General features: G+C 42.8%; 1 protein-coding gene across 2 annotated transcripts in view; it reads right to left on the reverse strand.

The window, feature by feature from the left end:
* Positions 1–21529, reverse strand: part of GPM6B (glycoprotein M6B) — a 107781-nt gene extending 86252 nt beyond the window's left edge. For both annotated transcript variants that reach the window (XM_066176838.1, XM_066176835.1), the window contains exon 1: positions 21384–21529. In XM_066176838.1, the coding sequence (XP_066032935.1) occupies positions 21384–21387 (4 nt within the window). In that variant the 5' untranslated portion in view covers positions 21388–21529. The remainder of the gene's footprint in view (positions 1–21383) is intronic.
* Positions 21530–23305: the final 1776 nt, after the last annotated feature.

Genomic DNA, 23305 nt, shown 5'->3' on the forward strand with positions numbered 1-23305 from the left:
TTTTAAACCAGATCGTGAATTCCGTATTAAATTAATGAGGAATCCTTACATAAGGCTAGAGAAGAGGTTGCTCAGGTGAAAAACTGCTTATACATGTAAATCAGTGGCTCTAAAGCCAAGACTATCTTATGAAATGAGAGAGAAAGACAAAGAGAAATTAGCAACACTTAAAATTGTAACGAGTAATAGTCACACACACTTTCCCCTCTTACAATTTGCCATGTAGCCCAATTTGTCCCAACAGATGTTAAACCATAACTCAATTTAACAGTGGAAAGAAGTACTAAACTCTGAAATGGGCACAAGATGAGTTTAAATTCCAGATGATTTATGCCACATTGCATTACTAACATTACATATCCAAAATAAAATGCATACACTGACATCTATGGCAGTAATAATATATTGAACTACGTACAGAAGTTGTGTGAAGAGATAAATCAAGATTTAACTGACAGGGTCCCAAGCACAAATTTTAACTCACTTCCCGTTTAGACTTTTTTTTTTTTTATTAACCTCATATGCAAGAAGTGCTTCTTTTCCCACGACTTTCCACTTCTCCATGTGCAGCCTTTCCCATCTCTAAGTGTAATCCCCCCGCTCACCACCCGCTCCCTCTCCTCTTTAACCCAGGTCACTCAGCCACCAGTGGAGCAGGGACTGGGGCCTCACAGCATATGTACCTCTTCCCTGCTCCAGCTGCAGGCTCTCTCCCTTCCTTTGAACGACCACTGACAGAATACACTACACTTGCAGAGCACAAGGAAAAGCTCATCTTTAAAGACAGGTAAACAAAGAGGAAGGGACTGCATGTCTCAAGACCAGGAAGGAGGAAAAGAGCTTCTCCATTTAAGACTAGCCAAGCATAGGAACTCCAGGAAATGCAGCTACTCTTTTCAAAACCCTAAACCCTGTTGGGCACCTCTTCACAGTCACAAAGCAGAGGCTGAGGTTGCTCTGTTGTCTGGATGACCATGGAAGTCAGCCTTCCCATGTAAACACAGAAAGCAGTAACAGGGTGGTTGGTAGCTTGGATATGCTTCATATTTACAAAGCTCCAGAGGTGGCAGAACCCCCAGAGAGCTTCAAGTCAAAATTCTGAAGTGGCAGTGGACTTCTCCAGGTTTTCTTGCTTAGTTTTGGGGGGTTGTTTTGTCATTTTGTTTGTCTGTCTCCTCTAAAAGGATAAAAAAACCTCTTAAGTCTTTCAAATTTAGACAAGCACACATAAAAAGACGAAGAGGACAGTGCCATGAGAATGCTGGAAGGAAACTAAACCACAGGAAAAATCTGCTATTGGTTTCCTAAAGGCAAGGCAATGCCTCTCCATCAGCCACAGCTCATTTCGCCTTCCAGTCTTCCACTTTATGGTTGCAAGAGAAGAAACCAAAGGGATGTGATTTATGAGCTTTTTCAGACATCACTCTTTTGGAGAGTGCAAACATACACACTAGCTGGTAACGCTAAGAACAAGTATGAATCAAATCTGAAACTCTAAGTCACATGTTTCCACGGAGAAACTTCTTCAGCATTCAGAAGTTTCACACCCTCCATTTAGGCAGTGAAGCATTTTGAGGACAATAATTGCCCATAAAGCACCTTGAATATGTAAGAAGAATATGAGAAGTGGGCTAAAAGAATTCAACCCACTTGCTCAAAGCCATAAACCCAAGAAACAGGTACAGCCATGACTTCAAATTCATGTAAATTACACGAGGCTGGCGGCTACAGCATATTGCCTTAATGAATAGCTTAGCATTTTGCTAAGTCAATATGCTTGTTCTCATAAAAAAAGCTCTTGGGACGATTCTCAAGAACATTTTAATCTGATGGCACTTTCCATAGTCAAAAACATAATGGTCTCTCAATAATGGTAATGTGCAAAACTGACATTAAAAAGCCAGAGTGACTGAAAGGGCTTTACAGTAACCCTACAAATAATTCAACTGCCAAGTAAGACTTGTGTTCCTCAATGTCCAATATACATAAGATATATTAATCCCTCTCACTGCCCTTTAGGACACTCTGCTCTTGACAATTTCAGCTATGAGGAAAACTTGCATGTTGTCTTCTGAGTCTAGTAACATTATACACTCCTATTTAGTGTCCCATTTAATGAAGGTTAAACATCACTACAAATGAACCACCTTGCAGCTCATGTGTTCCAAATTCTAACCAATCTGGCTGTTAAGAAATCAAGCTTTTTGGAAAGCCAAGAGTTAAGAGAACTGTTGCACACAAAGTGTTCATTTAGAGTGGTCATAAGTTCTGCATCCTCAAGCACTTTCTTAAATACCCCATTTTGTAACAAGGCACTTATTTCCCAACCCGTCATACAAAATAACTTAGTCGTTCTTCAGTAAGTCTACTGGACTCTTTAAACAAACTAACTTGTGTAACTTTGATAAGACGGTGCACTCTAAAATATTATTTGCTGTTGCCACAGCACAGGTGGCTCACAGATTAGACAGCCTCTTTAGATTAGACATTTTACTCAGGGGAAAAACCCGGCAGACTGGGCCATCATTGGTAAACAAACCCATGAAACAGTCCCTGCTTTCAAAGAGTTAACACCCTAGGCTTCTGTTCTACAGGGGCACACTCACATACCAAGTCTTCCCTCACATGTTTAATTGTTGTATGTACATAGGTGTACAAAGTATGATAGGTAAATGACTCGACAGTAGACACTGAGAATGCCAGAGTTATAAAAGCACAAGGCGACATCTCTCACCTATTTGTCTTTTACAACCATGTAGATGGCAGGTATGCAACAGAAGAATCTATTTCTGACCATTCAGACACTTAGAGAAGAGATACTATCAATAAAACTGAAGGAAGTTGCTTACTGTTATCTTCTCAAAGGATACATTTCTGGCAATACAAAGGTATCACAAACTTTTTTTCTTTTAAAGAAACTCAACAGTCACTACAAAGCAACACTGCTGCATTGATAGTATCACTTTATTTTTAAAAAAGCACAGTTTCTGCCACCTAGCTGCTACATGTAGGTTTAAGTATGGTTATATCTAAAAGAGTTTCAGCATTTCAGAGATTAGAGTCTATTCATAATATAATACAGTTTCGAAATAGTGTATGTATCACAGCATTAATTGATACCATTAGATGCACATACAAGGGGAGCTACCTATAGAAGAATTATTACCCAGGAAGGCTGCAGTAAAAATAATTGCTAGCACTTCATTACTGAAAAATTAACACTAGTTTGGGGGTGTTTCTGCATTTTTACAAAAGACTGAAAAATGCAACTCAGAAAATCCTGCTCCTGCAGTCCTTGCAATCAATATGCAGCACTTCCCGACACTTACGTGACTGTTAGAAGCCCTGGTTTTTATTAATGTATTTTGCAACTACGAAACAGCATAAAATTTGAAATTATACTACTATATCCACCACAGACCAAATTTTTTCTAATTCCAATTGGCTGCTAGATAGAAAACAGTACTAACAACAGAGTTGCAAAAACGAGGTGGTGTGTGGTTCCGGAAAAAAAAAAAAAAAAGTAGTTCCAAGTCAAAGTTTGTATGCACACTGCTCCATTACTAGCCTGAAATATCTGTTAGGGGCCAGTAACCATGCTTTGACAAATAATTTCTCTACATGAGCGTAATAATTTCTAGCCGAATTGCATTGTACTTCATTTCCATGGTGGTGATCTTCAAACATATTTCCAAGACTGTGCTCATAGCATAAATCATGTTTGGTAGATTTCATTGTAATCAGAAGTTGTTTCCTGGATTATCACATACCAATGCATATTTCTGTAATTACTTACCTGTAAAATGAAGCTAAGGAAGTCTTTCATTTGGTCTTTAATGCAGTGTTTCAGCCAAATAAAAATTATTCCAAGTCATGCTTGGAATAGTCACCGTTCCAAACCCTTTTTTTCCTGCTTCTAAGTCTAACACAAAATATGACTTTTCCTGTCCATTAAAGCAAGCAAACATTTGCAATAGTAATAAATCGCTACTGCAAAGTCTCAAATCAGCTAAATTCTGCCTACTGCGCACAGGTGTTTTCTGACATGTCTTTTAACGCAAGCATGCGCATAGAGACCCTGAGCAAACAGACTTCGTGTATGTTCTGCTGCCAATACACCAAGCATTGCCTCTCAAGCTCACAAGGCTGCTTGTTGGTGCATCTAAGGAGACACATCTATCAGTGCATTTCTGAACTGGGACAAATTTTCTTACTAATCAGGATGCGATGTTAACAGATTGTACCCCAAAACACGGTTCTCCTCTGAGAATCAGTTATTTAAACAAATGTGCGTTTCGTTTCGTGCTCTAGCATATTTGGGTTTTTAGGTTTTATCAGTATGCATTTTATACTTCCAGTTGCACCCACCACCTCTCTGTAGCTTGCCATAGGAAAGGAGAGGCCAACACTGAGCATTATGAGAAGACAACTAGTCCAGGCTTTCCAGAGAGGAGTTATCTACTTCAAAGCAATCTTCATTACCTTTAAAACTATTTGGCTTTGGGAGTTTCAGAGGAAAGTCAACCACTGCCATAATATTCTGTAGAAATTTAAAATAATTACTGCTTTTATTTTTAAGCTCTTCACCCAAAACAAGGCAAAAGCAAGTAAACTCTCCTGTTCTTTGCAACAGTAAAGCAACAGCAGTCCACAGCTTCTTCATGAAGGACAGCACTCGGGCAGGCTGTGACCTCGCCTCTCTGGCAACTCCTGATAGACAAGGAAACAGCACGAAGTTGTGTCAAGAAAAAGTTCAGACAGGATATTAGAAAAAGGTTCTTCACCCAAAGGGAGGTGGAACAGTCTCCCCAGGGAAGTGATCACAGCACCAAGCCTGAGAGAGTTCAAGAAGTGATGAGACAACACTCTCACGCACATGGTGTGGCTCTTGGGGCTGTCATGTGCAGGGTCAGGAGCTGGTCTTCCATCATCCTTGTGAGGCCCTTCTAAGTAGATCCTCACAGTTCTCTTCATGGAAGAGTGAATTACTTCAGAACTTTGAAAAAGAAAGTTACCAGTTTTTGCTCTTAAGTTCCTTTGTAGCAGCCACCAATAAGGATCCAGTAAATCATGATTCTTAGCTTAAAATAGAGCACAGACTCAGCCTGCTTTGGCTGATGAATTTAATAAACTCCCATTAACTGGAACAAGTTCAGCTGAACTTAAAAATTTCAAATCAAAGATGCCTGCACTATATGTTCACTGAGGCTTTTTTACTGCAATGGACTTCTTAAAAGTTAATTTGGCCTCCATGGAGCCTTTTGTCAAAAAAGGCTTGTACCAAACCAATTGAAACTTATCAGGATAGCCCAATTAACACATAGTCTGCCGTGAAGAATTTATAAATCATCTAGACGGGAAAGGCCAAAGCCTCTGTCATTCCTACCATCACACTAATTACATTTACTGGAGACCGAACAGGTGGCAACAGAGAGATTTGACAAAACAATTCCTTAGTGTGAAGCAGCCTAACACCTAAGGAAGCTGAACAGGGTGAAAAGAAATCTATGCAATTATTTCACAGCACTGTAAATTAATCACACTTCCAATTTTCATGACACAGATTTATTAGAATTTTGCTATTGTTGTAAAAATGCAGCACAAAATCTGAAAGGAAATTCTCCTTTTCGTTCTAAGCTGGGGTTTGAGGACCGCACACAGATTTTCATCAGCAGCTGCTTGTCCCAGACCGCCAAAGCCACAGTGGTGAAAAGATGCTCTAACAGTAGCTATAGGCAGCTTCTCTTCCCTCACTGGGGTACCTCCCTGACTGGTTTAGTAAAGGATAGATGTTGTGCATGACCCAGTTGAACACCCTTTTTTTTATTGTTATGGCTTTGGGGAAGGAAGAGAATGTTGCACGCAAAATTCAGCGTTGATTAAAAAGCACTAACATTTGGCAGAGCAGACCCCAATTTAGCCCCCTGGGCCTGTCTGACCCACTAACCACTGCTTCCTAACTGCTCTGTTATGGCAAAGTTTGCCTAAAAAAAATGCAGAGCTTGCAGAGCAAAAGAGTATGACTCTTACATCAGTTTCGCAACACTTCCTTAATGACAGACTATGAAAATTCCAATTCCCACACTCTCAAATTTATTTGTTTTAAACTACAAATTTGTAACAAAGATGTAACAACTGATGGAGCCTCTTTAGTGACCAAACAGGGAATGCACTGAAGTATCAGACAGACATATGGCATCACTCAAGTATACACAATAAATAGCAGGATCTTGTTTGACTAGGTGGAAGAGATGGGGGAAGACACCCAGAGCATTTTCAGAATTTAAAATGTACTGCCCATGTGGTATGCTACAGTACTTCTCCTCCAGACAGCAAATAGGTACCACCTACCAAAAGAAGGGATCCCTGTTTTGTTTCCACAATCTCCTTTCAGATATGCTTCCTTAAAGCATAGGTCTTTTACAGGCTGTGGAGGCTCAGGGTTTACCTAGGCTTTGTGCTTTCCTACAGATCCGCAACAATAATCCCTGTACAAAAGAGAAAAGCATAAAAAAGCAGGGGCAGGTAGAGTGGAACACATGGAGTCTTTTTTTCCCAAAGCAACAGCAAAGGTACTAGAGTTATGTAAGGAGAACCATGCTAGCTACACTTGAACTGCCTCTTGCAATACCATCACCAAGTTTATCAAGATCTGATGCCCAGCTCAAGTCCCAGTTTTAAAGCATACACAAAAACCTTTATCTTTTATTATAAATGGGGAAAAAAAAGTAGATTTCCATTCATCACCATGGAAGAAGGAAAATTTGAAGTAAGTACCAGCCACTAAATGCTCAGAAAACAAACAGCAAACAAAAGCCTCCAAAATAATAGCAGGTCTTGTGATTTTTTTTTTTCCAGCATTCAAGGACTACAACAGACAATGGCTGGATAGAAGCAGGAACCAAGAGCAAAGATTTTGCAGAACTAGGCATCTGCAGCTCTCTGAAAGACACTGATCCTTGCATAGAAAGCAGAGATAGCAAAGAGATGCTCTCTAGAGAACATGAGACACCTTACAGCTAGTGGGGGTTAATGGTATCTTGCAAAAATGTGATTCTTCAAAAAGGGAGAAGGGACTGCCATGTTTAGTGATTATCAATGCTTAATCATTTTATAGGAGTGCAGAAAATTATGTTTAGTGACCCCTAATTTCTCATATTTTCTAAAGATAAACTAGAACTTCAAAAGATGAATCAGGGAAGATTAGAGCCAAAACCACAGCCTCTCTGTACAACTCATACATTTGCTTTCCTTTCCAATTGCTCCCAAGCTGAGGGGATGTCCAATATGAGCCTTCAAACTAAGGATCAGTTTCATTTCACTGCAGAGACAATTTTTTCAGAGGAAAAAGGAAAGGCAGCATAACACAATGTGCATGTCAAACATTTTTTCCCAAAAAATATTTCAGTTTTTTGAGAGAGACCTTTCTAATATAAGTAACCTGCTTGTTTAGATCAAAAAGTAATCCTACTGGTTTTTGTTTTTCTGCCAACATCAACTGTTTAAACACTGCAAAAAACAAATAAATGGTGAAAAAAGAAGAATATTCACTCCATCACCAGAGATCACAGTAGTGGGGGACCTTACCACACCACTGTAGGGCACAGAAGAATAAGGCAGGAGCATCAGGGCATCCAGGCACTATACCAGAGAAGAATTTGAGAAAACACTTCAGCAGCTCCCAATGGCTCCCATCTGAAAAAGTCTTGGAAAGCAAGTAGTACAGCTATCATATGAGAGACCTTGAAACTGCCACTCTGTAGTTGTGACCTGATGGAAAGACAACCCCATGCAAAATGCTCCTTTTCAAAAAAGGCATTACTGCACTTTCTTAATGAAAATTCCTGCTCACCATTATCCAGCCAACAAAGAGGGCTTGAAGAAACATTAAAATGGTATCATCTACACAAAGAAAAAACAGGCAATCATCTAGCTCATGGGAATGAATACCACAAGCAAGGGACTTTGAGCCTTCAAACTGGTGAAGCTTCCATGGTTTGAAATTAAAACTCTGTTGCACTCTTGCTTCTCTTGAATTTCCCACACACAGATATAAAAGGCAATACCCTTAAAGCTCAGAGGACTTGGATTTAATGCAGCAAACTCCAAGCAGCCCAATTATGTTAACTATTTTAGACACCCATGAGAAGAACAGCATTCAAGTCAGTTATGCACACAAAGTTATCTTTTCACTCCCCATTTTCTACTCCCATAGTGCTGGCTTTCTGGAGATGGGACAGCATGAGACCCTGTCAGCCACTGAGCTCTGCACCCTGACAGAGTCCCACCAAGGCTTGTGCTTTGTGTTAGCCAAGCCTTGGTCTCCTCCACAGAGATGAGGGGTCTCATACAAACAGATACTACCCCAGTTACTGAGCTGATGGAATGGCAGGAAATGAACGATGTGGGAACAAACGGAAAGCTTTAGCAAAGCCAAATACTGCTAGAGTTAATAATCATGCCCTAATTCAAACCAGGCTCCTCTAAAGCAGGTCAGGTTAATTTTAATTACTACGCAGTTTTTTTTTTCTTGGCATAAGCCAAAGAGGTTCACATCAGAACCACAGGAACCACTTGGGAGGCAGGAAGCTGCTGCACTTATCCTCTGAGTACCATGACCCAAATCAATTAGTATGCAGTGCTGCACATTTCCTTAAATCATCTCCAGTGCATACATTCCTGGTCTCCCATCCAGGGTCACCATAGCTATGAGGGAAACTAAAGACGGTGGTGACGCTTGCTGGCAACTGCTGCCCTGCCTCTTCCACGTGTCTGCAGGGGAACACAGCTGCTGGGGCTAGCATTTGGGAAGGTATTTCCTTGAGCAAATTCCTACCATGCAAATGCAGGTAAGCCCACACACAGCTTCATGAAGAGACTAAAGAGTTGATGTTCCCAAGCAAAACTGGAAATGAAAAAGTCTGCATGCCAGCATGTGATTGAGTTAATGGCCATTTTAAGATTATGTGAACAGAGTTTAAGTTTAGGTTACTGAATGAAGCCTGAGAGGGGAGAAGCTACACATCCCAGGCAGAACTCTACCAGATTTCCACATTGCAACTAGTGCCATAGCACATAAGGGGCGTTGTCATTACCCTCTGATTCAAAGCCACCTACTCCACAGGGCTTGATGTAATCAAAGAGTGTCAGTAGCCTCCACAAACACAAGGAGGACCCTTTTATGCAACTTTAGTGTTACATCTGAACAGAGTATTTTTCTTTGTACTTCATTAATAAACAAACAAACAAAAAAATCAAATAAAAGAACAAATGTCAAAAACACACCAACAGGAAAAAGAAAGCTTGTTTTCTTTCACTCTAAGCCCAGAAAAGCCATTTAAGCACGCTCCTCAAAAGCCCTTGCAGAAAGGATCACAGATGTCCAAGCTATGGCCTGTGCTTTGTCCTGCAGCCACAAAATCTCCTGATCATTCTAGTCTCCCACAGAAGGGACACTGACAGTGAGTACACAGCTAAGAAGTGCTGGAATCCTGATCTCCTCCTCTCAAGCTTCATGTTTTGTATCATTGACTTCAGTGCTTAAGAGAAACACAGCTGCCTTGGCAGGTCGTGCTCAAGGAAGAAAGGCAGTTTCTGAGACAGTAAGTGCAAAAGCTCCTTAAAGTCATGATGACCTAGGGGAAGGATTTTAAGTTAATTGCCAGTATCTCCTAGGAGGAAGCACTGGCACAGTACATCCCAAATGCTGTGGAAGGCCTGGGAAGCAGGCTGTCACCAGGGTGCTCTTCCCAGCTGTTCCCTTCAGGACAAAGCAGGGCACACAACAGCTGCCAAATCTGATGGCTTTAAGTGTCACAGTTCCAACCGTGGCTGCCACAGAAGAGCACAGGTTACTGCTGCAAGTCCACTTGTGATGTGGAAGTCACCTGAGTGCACAAAATGTCTCTGGCTATACCGAATGTCTCTGGGACCACATGCAACAGCTCAGGATAAATTAAATTTTGAGATACTGCTGTGATGTCAGTGATTTAGCCTGACACAAGAAAATAGTGCTAAAATAGCAAACAAAGGCAGGTTTAACAAGGCCAAGTGTAAGATCCTGCACCTGAGTTAGGGCAATCTCAACCATGTGTACAGGTCAGGCAATGAGTGGATTAAAAGCAGCTCTGCCAAGAATTACCAGAGGTGTTGGTGGATGAAAAACTGACTTTGAACCAGCAATGTGCACCTGCAGCCCAGAAAGTCAACTGTACTTTGGGCTGAATCAAAAGCATCATGGCCAGCAGGTTGAGGGAAGTGATTCTGCCTATCTACTCTGCCAGTGTGATACCCCACCTAGAACACTGCATCCCGCTCTGGGGTCCAGCCAGCATCCTCAACACAGGATGGACACTGACATTTTGGGGCAGGTCCAGAGGAGGTTACAGAGATGATCAGAGGGCTGGAGCACCTCTTCTATGAAGCCAGGCTGAGAGAGCTGGGGCTGTTCAGCTGGGAGAAGAGAATGTCTGGGGAGATCTTGTAACACCTTCTAGTACCTGAAGAGAGCCCACAGAAAAGATGCAGAGGGACACGTTACCAAAGAGTGTGGTGATAGGATAAGGGGTAATGTTTTAAAGTAAAAAGAGGGCAGATTCAGATTAGATACTAGGATGAAATTCTTTACTATGTGGGTGGCGAGACTCTAACCAGGTATCCCAGGGAAGTCGTGGATGTTCCATATCTGAAAGTGTTCAATGCCAGGTTGGATGGAGCTCTGGTCTAGTGGAAGGTGTCCCTGCCCATGGCAGGGGAATTGGAACTGGACAATCATTAAGGCACCTTCCAATCCAAACCATCCTACAATTCCATGATTTTTCTCCTATGTTTAAACTTGGATAGGGAGAATAAATCTCTCTCCACAGAGATGTACGAACCACATGCAAATGCAAAGCGTAAGTGTCAGAGCAATGAAGCATATGTAACAAAAAGCTTGACATATTTTCTGAGTAAGGCAATAGAAAACACTTTATTTACAAGGTACAGGAGCCAACATAAGGGATGTTTCACACATGCAGAAGAAGACAGACTACTGACCATGTGGGAAGTGGGCACAGCAGTCACGCTCACTAACACATATGGAAGGAAAAAGGCATGCTTCCCTCCCACTAATCTTACCAGTCTCTTCCCTAAAAAACAAGGGTTTTAAGGATCAAGTATTTTTAAAAGAATTACATTAGATGAGAACTTAAGCATGGTGGCATTTTCTGAATTGATAAACCTACCTTATATGATGGGAAAGAGGAAGGAGCGCTTTGAGAACTCACATTTTGGCTGTAGAACTGCTTTTCCCCTTCTGTGTCTCTTATGAAGTCCATTGTCCTGGTTTAGGAAAGGCACTCCCCAATATAGTACTCCCATTAAAAAGAAAACAAGCCACTCTCCTCTTCCCCCACTCTCATGGGAGACAAAAGGCAGAGATTATGGGTTGAGATAAGAACAGGTTACTGGAAACAGCATTGAGATAAGAAAATGAACAGCATCAGTAACAACACTGATTTTAAAAAAGGTGTATTAAGAGAAGGTGATTTACAGGCAAAAATGCTCACCAAGCCCAGGACAGTGAAAAACAATGGCAGACACCCTCCACATGCCATGCTTGCCCACCCCCCCACCCCGAAAGCCATGCCCACGTTCCTCCCAGAAGCAGGAGTCCTTACTTCCACCCCTGGCAGTGATGTGGAATATACAGAATTCTATAGGATAGAATAGCAACCCAGATGCATCCACACAGCTCCAGGGTCTGCCCCCTCATGGCTACTGCAAAGAAAATACCTCTGTCCTGGCCAAAACCAGGACATCCTCGTCAGTCTCTTCTCAGGAATCCTGCACAGGGAGCCCAGTCAGCAGGCCAGAGGAACAACTTTTGAACAAAGATGCTATACTTCCAAATAACTGGTACAGTTTCTTTGGGTTTTTTCAACATAAGCTCAGGTATTGATTCCATTCTCATCTCTCAGTTAAACCCTAACAACTCTGTGGCAAATAAGGAACATTTATAATTTTCTAACTACTTTGAACATAATTCTTTCTAAGAGGGTAGGTAATCTACACAAAGTAGATAGCCATCCTATAGTCATCATACAGACCAATTCTGCAGGCATCTCTACAGCCAAAAAATACCAGTGCTATCTAAGATCAACTAATCAAACATGAAACAAAGCATTTTTATCAACTAAATGTGTTTTTGTAAAGGGGAGAACTAACTATTGCTGACACTGACTACCCTGGCATTTTCCTGAACCTTTTTCTTTGCATATTCTTATAGGAATGGAAGACCCAGTGTGCAGTAATTAACACAGTGATATGTCAGGTTTTAACAGCAGCTGAGACAGTTCCATTAGCCTTGGCAACAACACTTAATATTCCACATGTGCCATGCCTTTTTGTTACTGTGGAAATAGAAATCTAAGACTCCAAGCTAGTTCCAGTAAAACACTTAATTTTGCCCCAAGAAAGTGTCTTCTGACTTTCTGCTTATTTTAAAGCTGTTTCGTTTAAAGTCTCTCTGGTTTTCTGTCTCTAAGAGAGGTACATCACTTATTTGGAAGTACAAGCCACAGTCACAGCTGCACTCATCTACCATGTGTGAATCACACACGTACAAAACCAGCAAGAGCTTCTGGACATCACTTCATGGGGAGAGTCTTCAGTGGAGGATCAAATGCCAACAGGAATAAAGGGGGCAAGGAACTGTCTACCCACACACATCCCCTGCCCAGAAAACCTAGTGGAAAACAGCCTAGAGGGAGGGAAAGACAAGGTTTGACCATTATATCCAGCACTTCCTCTCTGCGAGGATAATGGAAAGAGCCTAGACCATTCTGGACAAGCTGGAAAGCTGATGGTAATGGGAAAACATTCAGCAGATTTTATGGTCACAGCCATAGGAAACATCAAAAAACCCAGAAATAGTTTTACAGGAAAATAAAATAATTTTAATGAAATCTGCAGACTGTTTAAGGATGAAATCAATTGAGTCTTGACTCGCTCTGCTATCTCATTTGTGTTTTGTTTCAGTTCCACCCACTCCTTGAATACCTACCTTCAGTCTGCCACAGCTACTTTGAATCAGCATTTTCAAGAGTATTTTTACTCCTTCCTTGTTCTTTTTTTTTTTTTTTTTTTTTTTTTTTTTTTTTTTTTTTTTTCCCCTTCTTTTTGTTTTCCTGAGGTTTCTACTGAGGAATAGGAGGAACTTAGTATGTGGTAGATTACAACAATTTCTCAAGCATGGTGTTGCAAACATATCAGTGGCAGATAACACGAAAAATGTCAAAGAATTTCAGGAGAAGGTTAAAGATTAAGTATCTATTGTATGCTTCTCATAGATAAAGTTTGAGGAGAAAAACAGGTATTTTCAAACTGTTTAAAAATAATTTAAAGGGAGAAACAAAAAAATTGCAGGCTAAACCCAGTAAAAATTACTTGAATGGCTATTTTTCCTTCCACATCATTATTTCTTTATGTCTCCAGACGTCATCTTGGGGGATTGGGGGACTTTCATCAGACAATTACCAAGCATGAGAAACCACCATTTCAATTTCAGCACAGTATGGGGGAAATGTCTATGGGGGAAGTGAAGGTATACATTGCATGAGGGAAATAATTACTAACACGGGCTACATCAGTCACACATAGCAAAGCCCCCTCTGCACTGCATTCCTCGCATTCGCTTATGCAAAACTTTGGCTCAATGTGTTATCAGCTTTAGTACCTAATAACTTCACTCGCTGGAGAGCAGGCAGTAACAGACAATGTACTGGATTCTGTTACATTCCCTTGACATAGCATGACAAATATCTCAGAGATTTTCAGGCTTTTGTACCTGTGCCCATCACAGAGCGTGAGCAGATGTTACATAAAGTGTTCTTGTTTTTACACCTTGCAAGTCGTGGGTTCTTGACAGATGTGCTGGAGCAGATCCCTGTGCTTGCACCAAAAGAACTCCAAATACTCCCACTAGACATCTCTATTTCCTCATGACTTTTTTTTTTAATGCATGCCTAAACAGCTCAAGAAAAGCATTTAATTTCCCACAAGGGAAGTTCCATGTGGCAAACTTATTTTCAGCTGTGTGCTTAACAAATAGAAAAACTCATTTTATGCTTTTGTTTGAGAAAGTGCATGACATTTATGTCAACACAGTTTTGGTAACAAAAGCCTAAGTTTAGACACAAGTAGCAATCTCTTAAAACCTTCCAAAAGTTATGCCTTCAAAAAAATAAACAACAACAACAACAAAAAAGAAAACTACAAATACAAGATGTAGAAAACACAGAGAACAAGAAAATTAGAATATCTTTAGTAAAGAATTTACAAAAAAGTATTGAAGATTCAGCCAGTGCCCTGCTCTAGTTCAGAGCTGCATGGTGCGTGCCAAGGACTCCATTCCAGAAAATCCTTACAGAAATCCACAGAATCTTGAACTTAAGAAATTTTAAGAAGTCTTAAGTTGATGAAAGCAGTCTTATGCCATGAAACATTTGTGTCCAACCAGAAAACACAAATAAACCCATAGAATTAAGAAAAAAAAAAAAAAGGCATGAAATCTCTCTTGAAGAGATAGCTAAGACCCAACAGCAGCCACATGCCCAAGTGGGCTCCCAAAGGGTGTCAGCAGGTGACTGCAGGCAAACAGTGCTCACCTGCACCCAGCAGCTTCACTGATACACACTCAGCATCAGCACTGAGAAGCCTCAATGAAATTGTTAGCCTGCAAGCTGGCAAAAACATAGAATAGAGGGTAAACCCAGACACTGGAGGGTCCCAGTTAGATGTGCCTTGCTGGCAGCATGAGAGAGTCAGATTCCTCCCCAGTTAGCCATCAGTGGCAGGTCCACTGCTCCAGCTCAGCAAAACAACCAACAAGCCCAAGTATACGGTTCCAATACTGAGAAAACCAGTGCACTACTCAAAACATAGCTCTCCTCTGGCTGAACTCCCATCATTTTCCCTGGGTTTGGATCTCCTGACCAGCTGCATTCTCAACACAAGGTGTCCTTTCTGTCTGTTTATCCGCAAACCAACACTTGGAAGGCAAGCCAGCTGCTTCCTTACTCCTTCCTGCACAACTTTTGCCCTGTTTGCCTTTAGTGCAACCCAACTCTGATTTACATATGGTTTACATTGGGGCAATTTTTGTACTTCCCTTGGCATTGAAGGAGTGTATTCAAAGACAACAGCTTCAGGCTGCAATATGCAGTGATTGCTCTATGCACTTAATAGACATAAAACAAACAAACAAAATTATGAAGGCTGTATCTTACATTGGATACTTCAAATCCGTTCAAGGAGTCCAGTCTTGCTCATGACCCAGGTCCCAGCTATCTTTGAACCACAGTCCTTTTCAACATCTCCCCCACAGGCAAAAAAAACCAACCCAAAACCAGAAAGCCCCAAAACACAACAAACAAACAAACCAACAACCCAAACATTAAAATACAAACACATTTCTGAAACCCTTTTTCTGTACATGTAACTTTAGGCTACAATTTCCAAGTGTGACATGCACACAACTATCAATGCATAAAACAAACACACCCAGAAGTGATGCAGAGAAAGGCACTGAGGTTTGTACCTATCCATAGCTCTGCAGCTGACACATCTTTCTGTTAATGAAACATAAGCTCCATTCACGTTTTGAAATTTGCTGCTAGTCAAAGAGCTCCAAAACCAGGGAGAACAAAAGATGTTGAATTCTCAAGAGTTCTCTGTGTTGCTTGTAAATGTTTCCCGAGCCACAACTCCCCATGCAAGCTTTTGAGCCTAAAACACAAGAGACAAATAATTATGGAGAGGAAGACTGCTAACACACCAAGACAGAGCAGCAATAGAAAGCAACAAACAGCTAAGAATTAAGTGGTGCATAGGATGCTACCTATTTGTTACACTGAATGGTGACATCTCCATTGATGCCCACTGTGTTTACAGGGTGGCAGGATTTTGACTGGCACAGCCATCCTTGCACCAAAGCTGTCTCAGGTTCATGCCTGCCTGCAGAATGAAGGCCGGCAAGGGATCAGGGAATGTGGATTCCTCTCTGGGTACTGCCAAGCCAAGTTTGCTTCCTTTGGGCCACAGACTACATTGCACAGGACCTGGAAGAAGCCAGCTTATGAGATGGATGTGGTGAGCTCTGTTTTGCCCTTTGACCACTATGGGTATTGACCGAGTAACCCTCCCCATACAGGATTCTGCACCTGTACAGAGAGAGGCTTGCAGGCTCAGCTGGAACCCACCCCTTTAATACAACTATCTTTGATGTCCCACATGGAAACTAAATTATGTTTCCTTACATTTGTTCACACCAATGCAAACCCAGAGGCATTTGTACATAAATGGACTTTAAGGAACCAGCCAGAAGAACAGAAAGAATCTTGATTTCTCTCAAACCAACGTAGCCACAAGCGTGCTTAAGCAAACCCTGGAAAATGACCTCCCAAATATCTCACCACACACCTCACACCAGACTGGAACCCCAGCGAGATGCCATGTGCTCCATCATCTTCCACAACATTAACACTGTGGGACCATTAAGAGATTGAATTTTTTACAGGTGGGCTCAAGGAAGGCAGCTCCCATGGCTCTGTGACGGCTTTCGGCACCTCAGCAGGAATGTTGAGAGGAGCTGCAGGGAGGAGCAAGGTGCTGTGCTGCCGGGGCAGGTGCAGGGCAGACACTCATGGGGACCAGCTGTGTGCGTGTATGAGGAAAGGCAAAGGGCACACACAGCTGGGGTCCCGTGGGGGAGGTCAAACAGAAGAGAAATTAATCAGTGGGAAGAGAAGCCATTGTGGGGAGTGAGGCAACACAAGGACACACGGCAGTTCCCTCAGAAAATGCCCTACTTCAGTGAAATTTCACTGGATATAATGTTCTTCCACTTCTGAAAAGACACAACACATCTCCATCCAAAAACTATCAGTGGAAATACAATAAGAGGAGTTATTTTGCATCCGGCTTCAACAACTGTGTATCTCAGAGTAAAGAAAATCCTCGCTAACAAAAAGGTGCACCACTCAGACAACATGATGCCACTGTGTGAGGGAAAGAGGAGATACCAGGAAGTGCACTTCACTGGGTTTGCTCTCAAATTTTTTTTTTTACCTTACTCTGAAATGGATGCTGGACTTATTTTTTCAGAGTAAGGACTTCAGATATTACTAAATATTTTTCAGAGAAGTTGTGTATGCCCAATCCCTGGATGCTCCTTCCCTGGAAGTGTCCAAGGTCAGACTAGGCAAGGCTTTGAGTAAGTGAAAAAATGTCCCTCCACACAGCAGAGGGGTTGGATGAATTGATCTTTAAAGGTCAAACCAAAATATTCTATGATTAGAAGACACCTGGAGACTTCAACTGGTTTCAAAAATTCTATAAACACTCTGAAAAAGACAGGCAATCAGACACTGACAGTTCAGACCTCCCAGGGATGCAATCTATCATCCAGTATGTTCTTCTGAAATGTAACAATTCAATATCTATCAGACATAGAATTAACACACACAGGATGGAAGATACCCTGTATTACACAACCACACACTTTAAAAGAGAGGATGAGGAAGAACTTGTAAATATAGTGAAAACACAAATTGTTTAAGATACTAGGAATATCTAAACTGCACAACATTTTCTCCTCCACCTCCTTCTCAGACAAGAAGGATTACAGTGAGAAGGCAAATTAAGTACCTTTTACCAGCACAAACAGGTGTTGTGGAGATAGAGAAAAGACAGCAGTATAAAATTTTGTATTTCACAGGTTTCATGAGAAGATAAATTGAATATTAGTTTCTTTTTTTTAATAATAAGGTTTAATATGTTTAAGAGGTACACAATTTAAGAAAATATGGACTACACACCTTGGCAATTGAAATCCAGCTACCCTTAATGACCAAAGCTAATCAGATTTTACTATTAATGGATGACACAAAAGATTTCAGCTCTTACCTAAATGAAGTGTTTAGCTGAATAAAAGGAAAGAACACTGATTCTCTTTCAGGATTTGCCCCCAGCTGTTTATAAGAAGAAAGCCTGGTTTAGGGAATATTTGAATCTACTTCAGACACATTTCTTTTAAAACAAAGACCTTTTCTCTGGGTGGCAACAGCCCCTAAGCTGGAACTCCTGAAAATAATGCCTACAAGAAAGGGATGGTCCACTCTGGGAGGGAGGAGCTACAGGGACACAAAAGGAAGTTCTGTAGATGGAGCAGGATGTGCTGGAGGAGGTGTGAAGGACAGGAGATGGCCCCAGTGTGATACCTCTGGGAATTCCCGGGCCTTTAGGCTCCACAAGGCAGCAGTTCCTGCACTGGGGCTTCAGAGAAATGGGACAAGAACTCACATAAACACAGGCATCATTTCATCCTTTGTTTGCAGGCAGGGTTCTCCTCCATATCTCTTTTCCCCAAATATAATATTTGTACCCACACTGCTTCAATCACTTTTTTTTTTTTTAATGTAAAAAGCAACAGTTTGGAGAGTACAAAGAAGAAAAAGCATAAAATTATGAAAACATGCAGTTCTCAAGAAATGACGTTGTATCATGCTTTTCAAACTTTTAAGAATCAAAACTTTTTGCATTTTTTTGTTCAATTTGTAAAATAACAGCCCCCCTCTCCACCTTCTAAGTGAAACACTACGCTTTAGAGAGTGTGTGCCACGATGTAAGACGCCCATGGGTGAGACTTCTCACAGGAGATGCACAAAGCAATGCACTGGTCATTACTGAGGACCCTCCATCCAGCCAGTGCAAACCCTATCTGCTGTTGAAAATAGAGCACCCAAGTTTCAGAAGTGCTGAGGGAGCCAAAAGAACAACAACGGCTGCAGAGGGCTCTCAGCCTCCAAACAGGAAAACAAAAACCAGTCTGGGTAAGCCAGTCATACACAAAAGTTTAGTGTGAGCAAGGGCAACTCAAACTGTCTTAATGAGAAGCAGTCCAACACATCCCTGCCATCAGATCAGGAAGCTCAATAACAGCACTGGAGCTCCACACAAGACCTGGTGAGACAATCACATCAGCCCCAGTCTACCTAATGCCAAGGCAACAGTTACGCAATGACAGAAACAAAACGTTGTATTCATGGGGGACTGGATCACCAGCTGACAAAGGCTTCTTTTTGTGACTTCTTTTTCAAGTACTTCTTATGAAATTTCTGCTCCAAGTCCCCTCTCCTGAACGACCAAACTGCCATTAACTCAGGCACAGCTTGGTCATCCAACAATGCTTCTAAGCAAAGAATTCGGCAGAACTTGGAATTTTCTGTTGTTATTATCATCATTATGAGCAAAATGTTCAAGAGAAGTTTTCTTGTCTTCACTCCCCTTTTCCCAACTGCTACATTCAGGACAACACATTCTACATGGATATAAATTATATACTTGACACATGGTTGCAGACCCACAATGTGCAAGACTAACTTTAGTGTTTTTCTAAGTTTTTAGGACTGAAATAAAGATGGGCTTCTCCTTGAGGTGAATCACTCATGAAGATTTAAGACGGCATTTTGATTTCAAACTGCTAGAAACTTAATTCACTGAAGAAAAACCAATTTCATACACTTAGCAGCAAAGACTTTTAAGAACAATTTTATATGGAAATCAATACTCTTCTCTTAATAAGACAGTAAAAACATTCCTTTATTTCTATCCCTCTTCCCTCCCCATTCCAAGATTTACTGGACATCAACCCATGCCAGTGAAAGTTAAGAAGAAGATAGTAAGATACAGACAAAAGGAGAGGCTGCACACTTCGCAGTTTCATTTAATATCGAAATTTCACATAGGAAAATAATAGTCTAAAACATGAGTATCAGAATATCGACACAAAAAATAAGCTTTTTGAGGCTGCTAATACAGCTGGTTGGTTTGTTTCAACCATCAGAGCTGCTAAGGCTACAGGAATCAGTACTTTATCATGCACTAAAAGGGGTGTAGAAAAAAAATTATAAAAAGCTTAGTAAAAAGACGTTAATACTAGAGGAGTCTGATCTTCACTAAGCTAGGGAACAAACCAGTTAATAAGCATTTAGAAATTAGGGAATTAGGTGATGCGAATTAATTTAACAAAGTAGCAACCATAGGAATTCTGTCAGCTTCCTTTAGCTTTGGCTGAGTAATTAATTTTTTTTTTCATTCTTAATTAAAACCAGAGACAGTGCCAGCATCAGTGTGTGCATATTAACACTCGGGCACGCACTGATAGCTCTGCTTTAGCAGTTGCAACCTCTAAGCAATAATATGCCAGTGGCAAACCAGACCAAAGATACAGCTGTGTTTTTCTATCTTCTCTTTTTTCAGACCTCCTAACTTTCATTACTGCCTTATTAATTTGGATGTATTGTTGGTTGAACGAGAGCTCGCGGGAAGCAGCCCATACACTAAAAGTCCCATGCTGAAAAGGATGGCAATGCTGAAGATGAGTGCTGACTGCAGACGGACCCATGTGCACTACGAATCTTTTCCTCCCCAGGGCCCCATTTCTGGTCCTGTTAATACACTCACGCAAGAGCCACCCTCCCCATAAGTTTGGAAGCAGAAGTCGCCACTTTCCACCCACACCCAACTCCCTCCACCGCTGCAGAGGGAACAGCGCACCACGTTATCCCAATGGCCCGCAGGATTCCCTAATGCTCACACCTAAATGCATCACGCCTGGCACACGGGAGTACCCAGCACTGCCCACCTCCAGAGGCACCTCCACTGTCCTCCCTGCGTCCCGAGGCTATCCCCCCTCTCCCGACCAAACTTCACACCCCGGCAAAAACTGACCCGCACTTCTGGAGACGCGGGTCTGGCGAAGAGGGGCTGGAGGCCCCCCCGCTCCGCCGCCCCGGAGGGGAAGCCGGGCAAGACCGAGCCAAGTCCCCAGCGTCGGCACCGAGACCCGCGGAGAGCCACGGGGCCGCTCCGGCCCCACGGCCGCCCCTGCCCCCCGAGCGCGCCTCTTCCTCGGCTTCTGAAGGATGGACCGCGGGATGGAGAAGCTCCGGGCCGCCTGCGTACAACCGCCTCCGAAACTACTGATCCCTCATTCTGCATTATTGTTATTATTATCATCATGATCCACATCAATGATTTATCTTTAGAGCAAGGGGGCACTCTGTAGCTGGCGAGCAAGGTCCCGTTGTCCCGCCGGACAGGGTGTCCCTGCGCCCGTCCCCGCTCCCGCTCCCCGCGCGGAGTTTCTGAGGCAGCGGCGCCGAGCGAGGCGGGCGGAGGGGCGGCCGCTCCCCCTCCCCGCGCTGCCGGGGCGCTCAACAGGCGGCTGCCGCTGCCGCCCGCGGGGCTGCCCCGCACCTGCCCCCGCTCCCACCCTGCCCGCAGCCGCGGCTCCCCTGCGGCCCCGGGGCGCGGGCTGTGCCGCAGCCGCGCTCGCTTACCCATGGCTGGCTCGCTTGTTCCGGGCGGTGCGGGGAGTGCAGGGCAGGGGCTCGCCGTGCCGTGCCGGGCTGTGCTGTGCCGGGTGAGCGGGACGCAGGAGGGCAGCGACCGCAGCTCTCACAGTAGCGGGCTCGGCTGGGCTGGGCTGGCCTGCGGCGGGAGCGGCGGGAGCGAGGGGCGGGCGGGGAGGGAGGGGCGGGAGGGGCGGGGCGGCCCCGCCCGCATCGCCCCGGGACCCGGCCCGGCCCCGCCGGGGGGCAGCGGGCACAGCGCCCCCCCGCGGCCGCTGCCGCCCCCCGGGCATCCGCGCTCCGTTCCGTCCCCGGCCCCGTGTCCCCCTGTGTGACATCCATCACTCGGGTCAGGGGCTGCCGGGGACGAGCAGCCGTGGCCAGGCAGGACCCTTGACCCTCTCGCCTGAGAAACCTTGGGAACCCGAGCTGCCCTTGACCTTCAGAGGCACCTTGCCCCTTAATGTTTATCTGTGCCAATGGCAAGGGCACTGTGTGCTCAAACACAACATCATTTCATTACTGTCTATACCCGTGCTCAGCAATGTGATTCTTATCTTCACAGCCCCCTCGGAAGCGTCTCATGCAGCTTTCCAGCGTCACACAGCACTGCGGGAGCTGCCACTTGAGCAACGTTCCAGCCACACAGCCGTGCATGACGACGCTCGCAGGGACTCTGTCATTCTTTAAGCACTGTGAGGAATGTGTATAGGCTTTGGGAAGAGTCGGTGAACGGGACCCTGGAAGTAACAGACTGGGTAGTTCGGGGCATATGGGTGGCTTCTTCCTTAGGAGATTACTAGCAGCCTACCTAGACATGTTGGAGGTAAAAGTGGCAGTGTCACACAGGAGTGATCCTTCACAGACACTGAAAATAGGTATGGAAGAGAGTGGCAAAGTCAGCTTCTTCAGTTTAGTTGCTTTTCTGAATTGGACTTTTACCATTAGAGCAATTTGATTGCTTCAGTTACAAAGGCCAGCACTTTATTCAGAATAAGTGCATCTACAGTGACTAATATCAATCAGATTGTGCTGATTTACACTAACTGGGCACTTGGCATGCATTTCCTTTGTCTTTGCCACAATAATAATACACTAATTTTCTGTTATTTATGTGCAGTGTAAGGATATATTTCATTTCCTCCTATGATCATTAACACATTAATCTATTCAATTATGTAACTATATTTTTCACCTCAAATTGAGATTGATTGCTTAAGAACATACTAATAATGTTCAAAGGCAAAAGAGTGACAGAAGTGTGAACACTAATTTTTAGGGAAATAAGTTTGTACTTTGGAAATTCAGGACCTTGCTCCCAAAATAGAGTGTGCACTGATTATTAAAGTTGCAATGTTAATGTGCTGTTTCTTTCCCATTAACATAAAAATCACAGTCTCCTGGGCCAAAATGATCTTTTGCATTGATTAATGAACATATATGTTTTTCCAGTAAGGTCTGTGGGCTCAACACCATACAAGCACCCATGGGATCAGGGAGTAAATGCCTCTCCTCTAACAGGCAATAAGTGGATTGATGGAGTAAGCCATTTTATAAAGACAGAAAAAAAAAAATCACAGCTAAGCTGATCACTAGCATGCCGCTTCCAGACCCCACTGGGAATTAAAGTAGATGAGCTATGCACCTTTGAAAAATTAGATTAATTATGGAAGTAGCACATGACCCTTAACTAGACTGCCACTAAATAGCACTGAAATATGGCAAGAACAAGAGGCAAATGGTAAGAGCATCCCATTGTGTGCAGCACTATGTGCTGGTGAAGGTATAAGTAAATCTTCTTTTTTTTAAATAAAAATTGGTTGAAATTTATGTTCTTTGGAGTTCCTACAGCATACTGCTTAATTTATAATAGAATCAGCTGGAAAATGTCCCTTAATTCTGACTGTAAT

This window comes from Chamaea fasciata, unplaced genomic scaffold (assembly GCF_029207755.1).
Source record: "Chamaea fasciata isolate MVZ Bird 193981 ecotype frontalis unplaced genomic scaffold, bChaFas1.0.hap1 SCAF_2, whole genome shotgun sequence".
Classification (NCBI taxonomy): domain Eukaryota; kingdom Metazoa; phylum Chordata; class Aves; order Passeriformes; family Sylviidae; genus Chamaea; species Chamaea fasciata.